Source organism: Ptychodera flava, chromosome 17, assembly GCF_041260155.1.
Source record: "Ptychodera flava strain L36383 chromosome 17, AS_Pfla_20210202, whole genome shotgun sequence".
NCBI lineage: Eukaryota > Metazoa > Hemichordata > Enteropneusta > Ptychoderidae > Ptychodera > Ptychodera flava.
Genome location: NC_091944.1, coordinates 29,827,927 through 29,842,278, shown reverse-complemented (window position 1 = coordinate 29,842,278; position 14,352 = coordinate 29,827,927). Strand labels below are relative to the sequence as shown.

Sequence of the window (14,352 nt, the reverse complement as noted above, 5' to 3'; positions counted from 1 at the left end):
CAAAAGTTAAAAGATAACCCGCAAGATCATTATCAAGATAATGATGACTTCTACAAAACTGATGAAGAGGATGATGATGATGAAAACAACACAATATATCAGATACGTGGCTTGTGTATAAAAAACGCACCAAAAGTAAAGTTATCAGATATGTTCGTTTCCATAGGGAAAAAGACAAAGAAAATCATTACAGAGAGTTAATAATGTTGTTTTATCCTTGGCGAAATGAAAATGAACTCCTTGCAGGGTGCAAAACATACTATGATCGTTACATGCAAGTGAAATTTGAAGTAGATTCTAAAGAAAAGGAGTACAATAAAAATGCTCAGGAATTAGATCAAGCTATTGAAGCAGTACAAAACACAGCCATTGATATGTTTGATAATGTTGCTCCAAATACACAACATCAGGAACATCAAGACATTTTAGAAGGATCAAGGCCAAGTGACACATTGAGTATGTTTGCACCATGTGATGAGAGTCATTCTAAATATGACATTGGACAGGACATTGGCATCAGTACAAATAATCCCATTATTGAAGATCTTCAACAACCACGAATGGCTGATAATGAATTATATCCACTTTTACAGAAACTCAACAAGAAACAAAAAGAAATATTCTATCACATAGTACATTGGATGAAAACAAGGACAGAGCCGTTAAATATTTTTGTAACAGGTGGCGCTGGTGTAGGGAAATCTCTTGTTCTCAAATCATTGTATCAAGTACTTTTAAAATATCTTTCAAATCTTCCTGGTGAAATCCTGACAACATACACTTATTACTAGTTGCACCTACTGGAAAAGCTGCTTACAACATTAAGGGTACTACAATTCATTCAGCTTTTCAAATTCCTGCATCCCAAGGTTTTCATTATAGACCACTGACATCAGAAAGACTTAATACTCTACAAGCAAAATACAGGAACTTAAAAGTCATATTCATAGATGAAATCTCCATGGTTGGTAATGGTATGTTAAATTATATCAATCTCAGACTACAACAGATAATGGCCAACAATAAAATCTTTGGTGGTGTCAGCGTTGTTAGCTTTGGCGACTTATATCAATTAAAACCTGTCTTTGATGGTTGGATATTTAACGACCTTCAACATGATTATGGGCCATTGGCTGTCAACATCTGGAAAGACCTGTTCAAAATGTTTGAATTAACAGATATTATGAGGCAAAAGGATGACCAGAATTTTGCTAAATTACTCAACCGTATACGTGAGGGAAAGCATACATCTCATGACATAAAAGTTCTGCAAACTCGAATAGTCAGTGTTGATAAAAAAACTTCATCTATTGATGAGTCGACAGTACATCTTTATTGCGAGAACAGACTTGTTGATGACCACAATGCAATAGCATATGACAGACTTACAGGAATAAAAACATGTATACCTGCTACTGATACAGTCATTGGCGATGTCTCTGAGATCATAAAACACAAAACATTAGGTATTGTTGTCATGCTTCCTGCTCAAAAAACAATGGGGTTAGTTTCTAAATTATCAATTGGAACAAATCAGCGTATTGAGCTTTGCATTAATCTGTCTGTAAATGATGGATTGATAAATGGTACTCCAGGAGTAATCAAATACATCGATGGACCTGATTTGCATCATGTTACTATTCTATGGATTTTATTTGATGACGATTGTGTTGGCAAAAACCTGCGACGTGAAAAACGGCATTTAATACATGACAAAGTATCTCACAGATGGACGCCAGTTTTACAGATATCACGGCAATTTAGAGTGGGAAGACACAAAAATGCAGAAGTTGTGAGAAAACAATTTCCACTCAGACCAGCTAGTGCCAAAACAATACATCGTTGTCAAGGTGATACACTTAACAATGTGGTTGTGGACTTCAGTACAGCAAACAAGAGAAATCAGTGTCATGTACACTATGTTGCTTTAAGCAGAGTGACTAAACTTACAGGTCTCAACATAACCACATTACAAGAAAATCAATATCAGTTAGCACTGATGTTACACAAGAGATGCAACGCATGAGAACCCATTCCATGCTACAACTCTGTTTCACATTACCATATATTATATCGAACAGATTCATTATTACTTATCAAAATGTGAGATCTCTTCATTGCCATTTTCAAGATGTTGCTAGTGATTTCAGCTTAACTTCAGCTGATGTACTAATTTGCAGTGAATCAAGACTACAAACCGGCGATCACAATGATGACTTCAAAATAGCAGACTTCAACCTTTTCAGACAGGATGATAAAAACCGTCAAAACAACACCAGACCATATCATGGTATGGTTATGTACAGCAAAGAAAACACTCTTGAAGCTACCCCACAGACACTGCATTGTTTTAATACAGATTTCTTAATTGCAATACACAAAAACATTTGGTTTAGTTCAAATTGTTGGTGTTTACAATCCACCATCATCACCTACATCAAACTTACAACATGCTCTTCTTCAGCTCTTCTTCAGCTCATCCATACACTTGAGTACAATCTACCAACCGTAATCATTGGTGATTTCAATGTTGACTTACAAAAGCAAACACAATCTACAAGACAACTATCTGAACTTATGACAAAGCACTTCAACTACACACAAGTTATTGAGGAGTCAACAACAGACTATGGATCATGCCTTGATCACATTTACACTAACATCCATTGCATGCAAAGTGGTGTACTTGAGTCATACTATAGTGACCACAAACCAATTTGGATTGCATTGTAAAATAGAATTAAATCAAAAACTGCGGTCATACTAATTACTGCCCGTGACTACCCGTAGCTGCCTGAGAACTGCCCGAGGAAAAAGTGGGACAAACAGGTTCAGTTTATTTCATGCCCAGCCAACCCAAATATCATGATTTGACGTTAACCTGATGTTTTCTCCAGCCGTTTTGAAACACTGAAGACACCGGGCTTCGAGGACGTCGCCAGCTTGACATTGAGTTCATACCATTCAGTCCGAGAGATGGTACAATAATCTCGCCAAACGCTCACAGTTTGACAGCTTACCACCCCTTGCACTGAATGGTATGATCTCACAATCAACTGTAAAGAAAAAAAATTGAAAGATTTCTGCAGTGATGTCAATTACACTTAACGATTACTCAGCAAGGGCACTTTGCAAGACCAGTACTGGTTAGCCACTTTCATACAGAGGAATTTCTCCTTACTACTCTTACACAAAAACACTCCATTATTTCTCCGTACTACTCATACTAACTCTCTATTGCTATTTAAACTATGTCCTTCTCAATGGCTCATTTTAATCTATTTTCTTGAAGATTTATCAAAAATAGCCATGTTGTTTATCTTTTACTTGAGTTCTTAAAAAATAAAAATGGTTTTCTGAAAGAATGCGTATATGGCTTTTCATTACTTTATGGTGATATCACTTTGGCCTATACAGTGTGAAGCACTGTACAATCAATTGCACTTGTTATGTAAATGCTGATACAATGCCAGAAGCCAAAGACATTCAGCATTTTTTCCACCGAATTCATATTTGTAAATAAAAAGGCCGTTGTCATTGGTTCTGACATGATAATGTCCATGATCTTGATCATCACAGCTTAAAAAACTTTAAAACTATTGGCAAAAGTTTAAATTTACAGACAAATGCAATATCTATGAAAACACGTGAGCATTTTCAGTTCATGTCTGGTATAAACTAAGGCTGAAAGTACTGAACTTGAAATGTTTTTGTGTTTTTTTTTCAATTGGTATTAGGCGTTTACTTTACATCACACGCATAAAGTACATCGTTATAGCTTAGTTATCGCAGTGACAAGGATGTATATTTAGCGGATGCGCAGATATAATAATTACTACATTCATAGTTGATTACTAATTTTATCACATGAACTGGCCCGAATTCCCACCTGTGTGACGTAGAACAGGACGGATAAGAAATCCGAATTACCCCGTTGTACGTCATCAACCGGAACTTTTTTCTTGCATGGTACCGTTTATACATGCGGGTCGCGACGCGCGACGTGAATATAGACCGATTTGTCGTGATCGATGCCATGCTCTCATGACACTTTTTCAAAAAGGTGACCCGATAAATCCCACATGGAAACATAGAAGGCATGTCCAGCGAAATTTCAGAGTCGCTAAAACTATAGCTGTTCCCGGCCCCGAGAATCGAATGGGGATACCGCCGATCTAGTCGACTGAGTCGAGTAGCCTCGTAAGGCTCAATGTGGACGTCGTACCTGGCGCCCGGTTGGCGATAAACCTGAAATCTTCACCTCAACGGAAGTTCAACTGAATAAATGAGTACAGTATAATCTTCGGGAAAGCGACATACAGGCACAAGCATAAAGTCATTCGACTAACAACGATAAATTTCCTTCATCATACAAAAAATTCCGTAAATTCTTGCTCGGAATCAAACCTGTAGCGGCGTAAGGCTGTAGCGCTAGCGAAGACATCAACTGTTGAGCTGTATGCATTGCAGCGCTGTGGAATCCGATGTACTTCGAAAGTTGACTCAGACAACACTCAAAACAGAGTTTCCGTCAAGTAAAATTAGGATGTATCTACAGGTGAGATATATGTCACTGCAAACATCAAAGTCCTTAAGACGAAAACATTGACGACCGAGATCGGAATTAACGAGTTGACACCGGCATGGCAGAGACCGGTGACGGCAGCGTTGTGGGCATAAACATGCAATGAGGTACACTCTGTGTGTCATCGAACGGAATCTTTCGCGCTCGCCACGGTCGTAAACTTGTGTGATATTTTGAAAAGCCACGGAATCTCTGAGAATGAGAATTACTGTTTCGATCGTGTCGTTGCATTTACTTCATAAATCTATTTGGAATATTCTGAATAACTCTGAATACTATGGCTATCCGTCGCTAGCACGATGAAAGTTATGTCCACAGTACCGATGGCCGACTTGCCTTGGCATCGGTACAGCGCGAGACAATGATTGACAGGTTCACGTGACCGAATCCGCTTCGGCTCGAAGTTGCACGGCTCCGCGAAAAACACTCGTATACGATGACATCAAACAGAGAAAAATACCATGGGATTATATATAAAAATCTAAGTAATATACAAAATATTTAAATTTATGTAAATTATCCAAGTCCTAGCGGAGCTAGATTCCGCCCCCTCAATTTGGTCAGGCTACGACCTTGTCAACGTCCAGTCCCAAAATTACGAAATTCAAAAAACAGGTAGTTTTACTTTTGGATTTTACAACAGGTTTCCACTCCGACCGTTTTTACTTTAATTTCCTACAGTAAAACGCTTCATCATAAGTATAATATTTTTGAGTATGGAAGCAATCAAAACCTGCTTCTGCAAGCATTTCCAACGCTCGTTCTCTTCCCCAAACCGCCCCAAGTGCCATGCTTTCACCCTCGCCGGCAAGGGACATGGGTAAACAGCGAAAAAGACTAACAGTATACATAAATGAAGTTATGGGTGTGTCGATATTGTCAGCAAGCTTGCTATGTGATGCAACATCAACCATAACAAAATAACCGTCGTCTTTGAGAATAGCTTTAACCCCTTTCAAAAATAGATCGGGCCTAGGTAAATCGTGAACCAAGTCCCTGCAGTAGACAAGATCGAATTTCAAACTCCAATCCTCCCATTCTTCAGACTTCATCGCATCACCGAGGTGGAAGGTGATGTTCGAGAGTTGCATGGATGCTGCGCGAGACTTGGCCATAACAATGGAATTCTCCATCAGGTCGACGCCGTGGAACTCTTTTTGTGGATATTCACGCGCCAAGAGACACAGAGAAAACCCAGTGCCGCATCCTATGTCACAGACAGCCGACGATGTCTCTGGAGATTTAAAAAAAGAAACATAATTAAGGTAAGCGGGAAGATTGAACACCTTGCAAGGAGGAAACTGGTTGATGAAAGGATGCATAACAAACGACAGTGGCCGAAATAGCTCGGGGTATTATGTAGAGAATACCTATTTGTGACAAAGGTGTTGGCAAAGAAGGTGAAAATCTTTGAGAGGTCAATTCAGGACAACCTGACTAAAATGGCAAAAATAGCCGCAAAAATACATAATTGAAGATTTCATCGTGATTTTAGCGTATCACATTAAGACAATCCCTAATAATTTGTCTACCAAATATTAAAGCTATCAGACAAGTAGTTATTGAGAAACAATTTTTTGACCAAAACTGGTAAAAAGTGCCCCACATGTACTAAATTACAGATTTTATCATAATTTCAATACATGACAATTTGATCATCCCTATGAATCTGTATACCAAATATCAAAGCTATCAGACAAGCGCTTTTTGAGAAAAAATGTTGACCCAAAAATGTTGCAGATTCCATAATAATTTGAATTGGCACATTTTGATCATCCCTATGAGCCTGTGTACCAAATATCACAGCTGTCAGACAAACGATTTCGGTAAAAAAAATTGACGAAAATGACAAAAATTGCCTTTAAAATACAAATTTACATATTTAATCACGTTTTGAAGTATTCTGAATAAGGTCATCCCTAGCGACATGTATGCCGAATATTAAAGCCATTGAACAAGCCGTTAAGGAGAAGAATATTTTTCCAAAAAGTCACAAATTAAGCAAATTGGTTCAGCCGTTTTGAAGAAGAAGCTTTGAATGTGAAAACTTGATGGACGACGGCCGAGAGACGACAGACGACGCCACACATCCACCTTATCTGACAGCTGAGCTAATTAGGAAGCTTAAGTCACCTGTAGGAACCACTTGTGACAATCGTTGTATTCGCAAACACTAAATTAGACCAATTTATGGATCATGGATGAAAACCGGATAGTCTAGAGGCTAGAAATTGTTGCATGCCTGAAGCACCACATTAGATTGGCAATGTATGTAGACTGAAACAATATTTCTGTAATATGTGTGCATCATACCTAAGTTTCATTCAGTCACAACGATAAACCACTATGATGATCAAATGTAATATAAAATCACATCCTGTTGCGTATTGTCATGATTGCCCTCATCTATCCAAATCACAGAGTGTATTAGTCGACGTCGCAACAATCAATCCGACTTTCTGCACTTCTTTTTGCAAGGAAACAGCATTGTTGCCTGAAGAGAGGACACTGAATTCAAAAACAGTACAATCTCCATCACCACAAAAATTCACTTTCTGACTCGTTTCGAAGAAAAGATATCGGCATAATATCGAACCAGGTCATATCAACACAAGCTACTAATTTCACCAGTCTGTACCACAGGCGCTTGGCACATTGCTGGGATAATAATCGTATTTAATATGTAGAATGTCTATATACGACTTGATTATTCAATAAAAGAATCACCGTACGTGATATTAGTGTAGACCTATAGGCCTACATGTTGACTGACGAATGGCTATGGCTGCCTGGCTTGGGCCCGGCGAACGCACTGCATAATCATCAATGTGTAGAATGTCTACATGACTTAATTATTTAATAAAGAATAACGGCACGCGATATTACTGTACATGTCGGCTAGCTTAACCGAGCGACTGTAGAGCTCTGTGGGGCTTGGGCCCGGCTTGGGTCCGTTGTCCACTGCTGCACAGACAGGATGGGAAGGTGTGAAAGTAATTCACAGCCCGATTTCATAAATCAGCGAAATTCACGAACTCTGAGCGTTTCCGATGATAAAAACTGGTCAACTGTCCGATGGTTGCATAAATTATCGATCGACTGGCCTCTTTTGCCTAAAATCATACCTTACCCTATGCTACTGGCGAGAAATCGTCCTGAAATTGGCTGGGCACACCAACCCAGCGCCGGCCATTTTGAATAAGGTGCATACATCGTATGCGCCTGTGCATACAACCCTTGGCAGATGACGTATGGTCTTTCAATTGCTCTTCTTAATCAAGTCGTATATAGACATTGTACATATTAAATACGATTATTATCCCAGCAATGTGCCAAGCGCCTGTGCTCTGTACTATATATTTTGAACTTGTCTGTGTTGCAAATGAAAATACTGTCCCATCATTTCGATGATATTAGTAGCATTTAGGGATGCACCGTGGGGCAGTGGTTAGGCTACTGGACTCACTATCTTAGTGATGGTGAGTTCGAGACTCGGTTAAAGACCCGGTAGTCCAGAGTAGCAGATTTACTGTTGGAGGATGGTGAATTCGAGGCTCCAGCACGGTGTTGTGCCCTTGAGCAAGGAACTTTACTCCTCAATGCTCCATTTGGTATTGGGTTATGGGTACCTCATCCTGTAATTGGGATAACGTCTATTGGATGATGGACTAATAAAGGAAGAAATTATATTTAATTAAATGGGCAATGCACCCAACACAGCGTATTTTGCTCAAAGATATTTTTTGCAAATATTCATTCAATTTTAATTAATTTGTTAACCCAAGATTAAAGAATTGGTTTGGGTTCACCTTTTTAGCTTGTCAAGCAGTCATAAGTTGCGTGACAGAGAAGTGTTAATTGATGCAAATTTATATAAATCACCCAATTTCTTGGCTTCTCTTTCCTCCCGATTTCAAGATTTCCAAAGAGTTTAACTCCACTTTGGCTGAGTCAAATTTTCTGAAAGTTTCACATTATGTTCTGAAAACAACAAATAACAAAACAACTATTTTGTTTAGCAATAAAATTCTTACATTTCTAATAACAGACATTTGAATTTTGCTAATCATGGTTTTAATCACTCTTTTGAGTGTCAGTCTCTCGACCCAACTCATTTTAGGATGAGCATAGATAATGCAAAATAAAATTGTCGTTTTCCTACATATACTCTTCTTTCAAGTGAAATATTACATTTCAGAAAATAGTGTAAAGTTTTTGACTTAAATTAATTTCAATCATTAATACTAAAATTGAGGATTTTTACCCCTAACATACACCCCTCCATCCTTCGAGTATACTGTTATCCTACTAAACTTAAGATTCCCTGCTTTTTGAAAATATGTAGTGTGAGGGAGTTTCTTTGTCGTCTTTGATGAGAAATATTCTTTTGAAAAAACTGAGTTGGCAACGTTCAGCTCCTGTCAGAAAAGTAAAACTGGTAGGAAAATATATAACACATAAATGGTTTTGTTTTGTTTGCCTTTAAGGTCGTTCTGATTAAAGGCTGGTCTAAGCGGTACATATGCTGACGATAGTCTTTACACAGTTTAGTGCAAATACTCGAAACGTTTTAGCAAGTGTTCCCTTTCTCGTTATCACAACTGACACGGGTTTTCTCTCAGGGTCATCACCGTAGAGAGCGAGGTCAATGTAGCGAATACTTGAGTCAAGAGAGATAAGTTCTAAATTGAGACAAAATACCCTATATCTAACCAGTATCCAAAACGTAAGAGAGAAAAAAGACATTCAAATATTCAAATGAAGGCAATTTGCACATCATTTTTTATTATTTCTAAGGGGTTGTCAATATGAATGAAACAATAAAAGGTAGCATACATGTAGGTGAATATGCATTTCCATTCATTATATATGAGTGCTATACCTTTCGAGTATTATCTAATGTAAATGTGACCAGCCTCTGATTATATTTCTACCACTACTGATGCAGTACTTTACCAATATTTGCATAAACTATCCAGTTAATCGCGATTTTCGTGCTCATGACTATTAAGTGTCTGGTCTGCCATGCATACAGTATGTATTATGCAGAGCTGCATTATTTGAGAACAATGAAAATGTGTAAGTAATAATCTTGTAGTGCTGAACTGGCTTGTTATATATAGTATATGCAGTGCGGTGAATTACAGGAAGTGCGTGACCAAACGTAACAACCCTCTTTTGGTGCACGTAAATACAAATTAGACTAAAAACATAATGGTGAGAAAAAGATTCGTCACGAATTTTCATACTCTGAATTTTAAGAGAAGCCAAAATCTTATCGCTTGAAATTTCATCATGTACTTAGACTGTTTTGTATGTCAGTAGAATGTAAGTGCGTTTCCTAGAAATCAAGGTTTTCAACACACGACTAACTTCTCTAATAATACGAAGTTAACAAGAGTTATATTAAGGTACCACTTTAACCTCCTTGGAAAATATTTGCCAATGCTACCTTCACAACGAAAGTTTAATAGCGCATATGAGGTGTAAAAGTGACCTAAAAGAGAAAAATCGGAAATAACCCATACTTCGAAATGAATGCACGAAGTTCTTATGGAGAGTCATATATCTATATATTCGTCCTATCTGATAGGTAATATATATTTTGATATAAAAAAACATTTTTTCACAATTCTTTTCCTATATTCTTTCCACAATCTGTGTAAACGATCAAATGGTTAAGACTATGAAAATTATTTGCAGGAGACTGTTTCCCGATACTAACCTAGTGCTTTTTTTATCTCCTCGTAATCTGTGAAATATTTTGGCGCTTTCCCACCAAATCGAATTGAAGACATTGTATCAGTAAACGGAGGGTCCGGTGTATATTTCGAATGCGGGACACCTGTAAAAGGGAAATAATTAACATCTTGCGGTAAAATTAAACTTTCCTGGAGGTAAACCAGGGCAAAGAGCAGTCAATTACGTAGCACAAGCCAAAAAACTTTGGTTAATGGGGTTATCGATGTTTAATGTGGATTGTATACACTCGTTTAAGAGGAAAACGAAGCGATGATTGGCTGATAAGACGAGCAAATATGAGTACATAATCCTGCATTGTAGACCTTGGTAAAGGTCAAACCTTTATCACATTTCCTATGGATACAATGTTTTAAATACTATACAAATTTGTATACGTTTATACAGTTAAACAAGCAGATAGCTTAACCAACCCTTGAAGTTCAGAGGATTATCACCAAGCTCGTAATTTTCAATTTCATTTGGGACGGAGGGTTCATCGATCTCCCTTCCAATGCACTTTGTCAGAAAGTATGAAATGCTAATGCGAATTTCGACTTCAAATATACGTTATGGCAATTGTTATGTATTTTGACTCATAATCGACACGTGACATCTCGCGATGAACAGTTTTGATTTGTACTTAAGGTTTAAGTCCAATTAATAAACAACTTACCCCTTGGTCCGTCCTTCTTAAAGCATTCCATGATATCTTTATACACTTCAGATAGCCATGGGATTCCTTCGCACAACACAGCTGGTGCGCCCCCGCCTTCTGCTGTACAGAGAGCTTTGCGTCTGTCAGGGGGCAAGTAGAACGTATCATTTTCTAAGTCTGCTTCAACGATCCTGGCAACCACCATTGCTCCAAGCCACTCGCGGACGTATCTGGTGAGCAATATTTGGCACAAAATAGAGGGAACAGAGAAAATATTAGAAAATTATAATAGAACGTATTACTACCGTGACCATCATGGGTGGGATATCTAGAATGATCTAGAATGCCTTCACTGCTACCCGCCATTTTTATCGTTCAATCATTGAAAAAATATTTGTGTAGGAATCGTCAATGTCGAGATGGCCGTGTTTTACATGGTGTATTGTACTGTATTCGCTAGTTGTTGGCGTGTTGATTCTCTTCATACACTAAGGAACCGTTTCCAATCTTCGTAAAAGACATTAAGCCTGCTTGACGCCCCTGCCTCGCTAACCCCTTTTTGCCACTCGATTAATCTACATCAACCACCTTCTGTTACAGTAATTAAGAAGATCGGGCAGATTGATTTGAAATTCCAGGATAAGTCAAATTATTCTAACAATATTAAATTAATTATCGTCTGCATAAAGCTTGAACAATGCATCGACAAGAAGCCTAGAACAAAAAGTCATAAAGAGGTCAAGGAGACCTACATCGTAGGCACCGCCCCTACTCTGCGTGAAAAGTGGAGTTTTGAACCGTAGTTCGGAGAGCAAATGCCATAATGTTGAATGACTCGGTGGCTGCTATATTTAATCTCATTTGGTTCCCCTGACCAACACGAAATATAAGTACACTAAATAAGGTTTCTATATGTCTTCATACTGAGGGAGTCGATATTTAGGAGAGTAGTATGACCTAAATTGGTATTCGTTGAGATTTGGCACTGACATGAACTGGTGACGTCATGCTTGCCATAGACAAATAACAACAGGCGCTTATGGTGGTATAATTTACTGTTTGTTGCCGTAAGACTTCTTGAACAACGTCATAGGAGTTTTCGCAGAATATTCAATGTGTTTATAGTGTGAATGGTCCTGAAAATTCCAAGAGGCCCCGGGTGAGAGGGTCTCTACCAAGTATTGGTACAGGTGTACCCCGGTGGTATGGAAGACCGGTCACGACATGCGACATGCGAGTTTTTTAAACTGCGATCTGCGGTTAGGGTTAGGGTTAGGGTTAGGGGTTAGGGTTAGGGTTAGGGTTAGGGGTTAAGGTTAGGGTTAGTTAGGGTTAGGGGTTAGGGTTATGGTTAGGTCGCAGATCACAGTTTAAAGAGGCAGGTCGCATGTCGCAGGTCGTGACCGGTCTTCCATACGGTGGTGTACCTTGGACAGTTAAACTATAAACGCTCACTTACAGGTTTTTCTTCTACCGATTTAAAAATTCTAAATCAAACCGGATATATTGACGTCAAATGTCATATGAAAAATAAAAATGGAGCTAAGGAGTCAACATTTCATCAATAGTCCATGAATAAAAGTACTACGTGAGGCGGAAATGCGCACCGAAGGAAGTGATGCACTATGACGCAGACATATTTGACAAACTAGGCCGCTCAACAAGTCAGCCGCGCTTGATTTTTACACAAAGTTCATTTAAAGGGTATCGCCGTTTACACAGTTACGCGTGCATTTTCCATTCTTTTTAACCAACCTTTCTTTCAGTCCGGCAGCATCAGCAATTTCAGTGCAAGTTTTGGCTTCTCCAAGTGTGGCCATTGTGTTGAACAGACCACTAGCAGATCCTGCTGCAATGCCGAGAGCAGTGAAGCCCGAATGTGCGATTTCATTTACACGTTTTTCGAAGTCAACTGCAGATAATGATGCATCGTTGTTGGCTTCCATATTTCTAGTTCTTAAGTCTGTTGTAGTTTATATCTCTTTCGTTCAGCAGGCCAGCAAAGTCCACACCACACGTGCACACCTCTTTAAGTTTATTGAACGATCACAGCCCGGGGTCACAATGTGTCACAATGTGTCAGCCCTATAGTTGAGGGCGTGCATTAACACACTTTTGCAATGATCCGAAAGGGTTGTTAAATAGTCTTATGTACAGATGGCAAACGCCTCCCTACATCTGACAAACTACATAGAAGGTTTTTGTTCAAATCTCACACGTTCCCCATCAGGGACAACGATCAGTCTGAAAGAGTATAGCACGTCCTACAGGGTATCAATTACATTCGTTAGGTGGGCATCTTCACTCATGGCAATGGGGCGTGTGTATATGCTAACACCGACCCCAATGCCTGTTAGTTTTACGTACAGCCTTAAGGCGGTATTTTTTAAAGAAAAAAAAACAGATTATCTTTTATTTCCCTGTCTTTGACGGCTTTTGAGATGACACTTCATGTGCTATTTTTCCTGAACTTGGTTTCAAGTTCTGAGAAAGCAATATCCTTTTCATATTGCAACATTGGTTTCATTTTTGCTACAAAGGGCCAATAGATAGTAGGAATCGATTACAAATCTTGCATCTTTACTCTGATTTTGGCAAAGTAATAATTCCGGATAGACTTTAAAGAGAAAGTGTCGAAGTTTTTTATTCATTTATTTCGAACTACAACACAGATATGACACAGTTTAAACCATATACATCCGCACTTACGGGGGGATTTTAGTTAAAATCATACAGCTTGTGTTACAAGAAAAGAAACTAGTAACAACAAACGACACACAATGAGGGCAAAGCATAAAATCAAAAAAAAACACTGGTGGCTATTATTTTTAACCTCGAATGATCACCTAGTGCATAAACCTTCGTAAGAGGCAAACTATAGATCTTCGTAACACAACCAGTTGATTACTATCACACTGTACATGTTGTACATTATCTACTGGTATAGTGTTTATTGCCATTGTTTGTAATGGAATTTTTGTTCAGACTAACAGTCACCTAACTCTAAGTATGCTTTTTGTACTTATACAAGTATAACCTTTGTTTTCAAGCATTGCTTTCAACGTGCTTAATGAAGAGCATAAGATACACTGTATTGTAAATGTAAGATGATTTTTTTGGACTTGTGACCCATAAACCGATGGGAAAGTTAAAGTTTATGCGATTGATCTATGTTGTGTTTTTTTCTGTGTTTGTTTTTTTTGCTTGCTGGCTGGTAGGTTTTTCAAAAATCCAAGGACCGCTAACAAAGGATTTTCTTTACACGGCCCTATAGTATTAATATTGTCAAGGATGACGTCATGGAGACTAGGCTTCTCACTGACGTTAGTGCCCTATCTTTACCTCTTTACTTAAATTGAGCGCCTCGGGA

General features: G+C 38.4%; 1 protein-coding gene across 1 annotated transcript; it reads right to left on the bottom strand.

The window, feature by feature from the left end:
- Positions 1 to 1,283: 1,283 nt before the first annotated feature.
- Positions 1,284 to 13,052, bottom strand: LOC139116025 (S-adenosylmethionine-dependent methyltransferase Rv2258c-like). The gene is made up of 4 exons (XM_070678520.1): positions 12,738 to 13,052; positions 11,001 to 11,212; positions 10,311 to 10,430; positions 1,284 to 5,819 (listed from the first exon to the last, which is right to left on the bottom strand). Exons 1-4 carry the CDS (start codon positions 12,926 to 12,928, stop codon positions 5,248 to 5,250), a joined length of 1,095 nt encoding a protein of 364 aa, XP_070534621.1. The 5' UTR covers positions 12,929 to 13,052; the 3' UTR covers positions 1,284 to 5,247.
- Between the last annotated feature and the right edge of the window lie 1,300 nt (positions 13,053 to 14,352).

Bases quoted from the DNA above. Each gene is read 5' to 3' on its own strand.
- LOC139116025 (XM_070678520.1), bottom strand. From the start codon at position 12,928: ATGGAAGCCAACAACGATGCATCATTATCTGCAGTTGACTTCGAAAAA. The intron at 11,213-12,737 runs GTTGGTTAAAAA...ATTGCTCACCAG, and splicing joins GCTGCCGGACTGAAAGAAAG to ATACGTCCGCGAGTGGCTTG. The intron at 10,431-11,000 runs GTAAGTTGTTTA...TCCCTTTTACAG, and splicing joins TAAGAAGGACGGACCAAGGG to GTGTCCCGCATTCGAAATAT.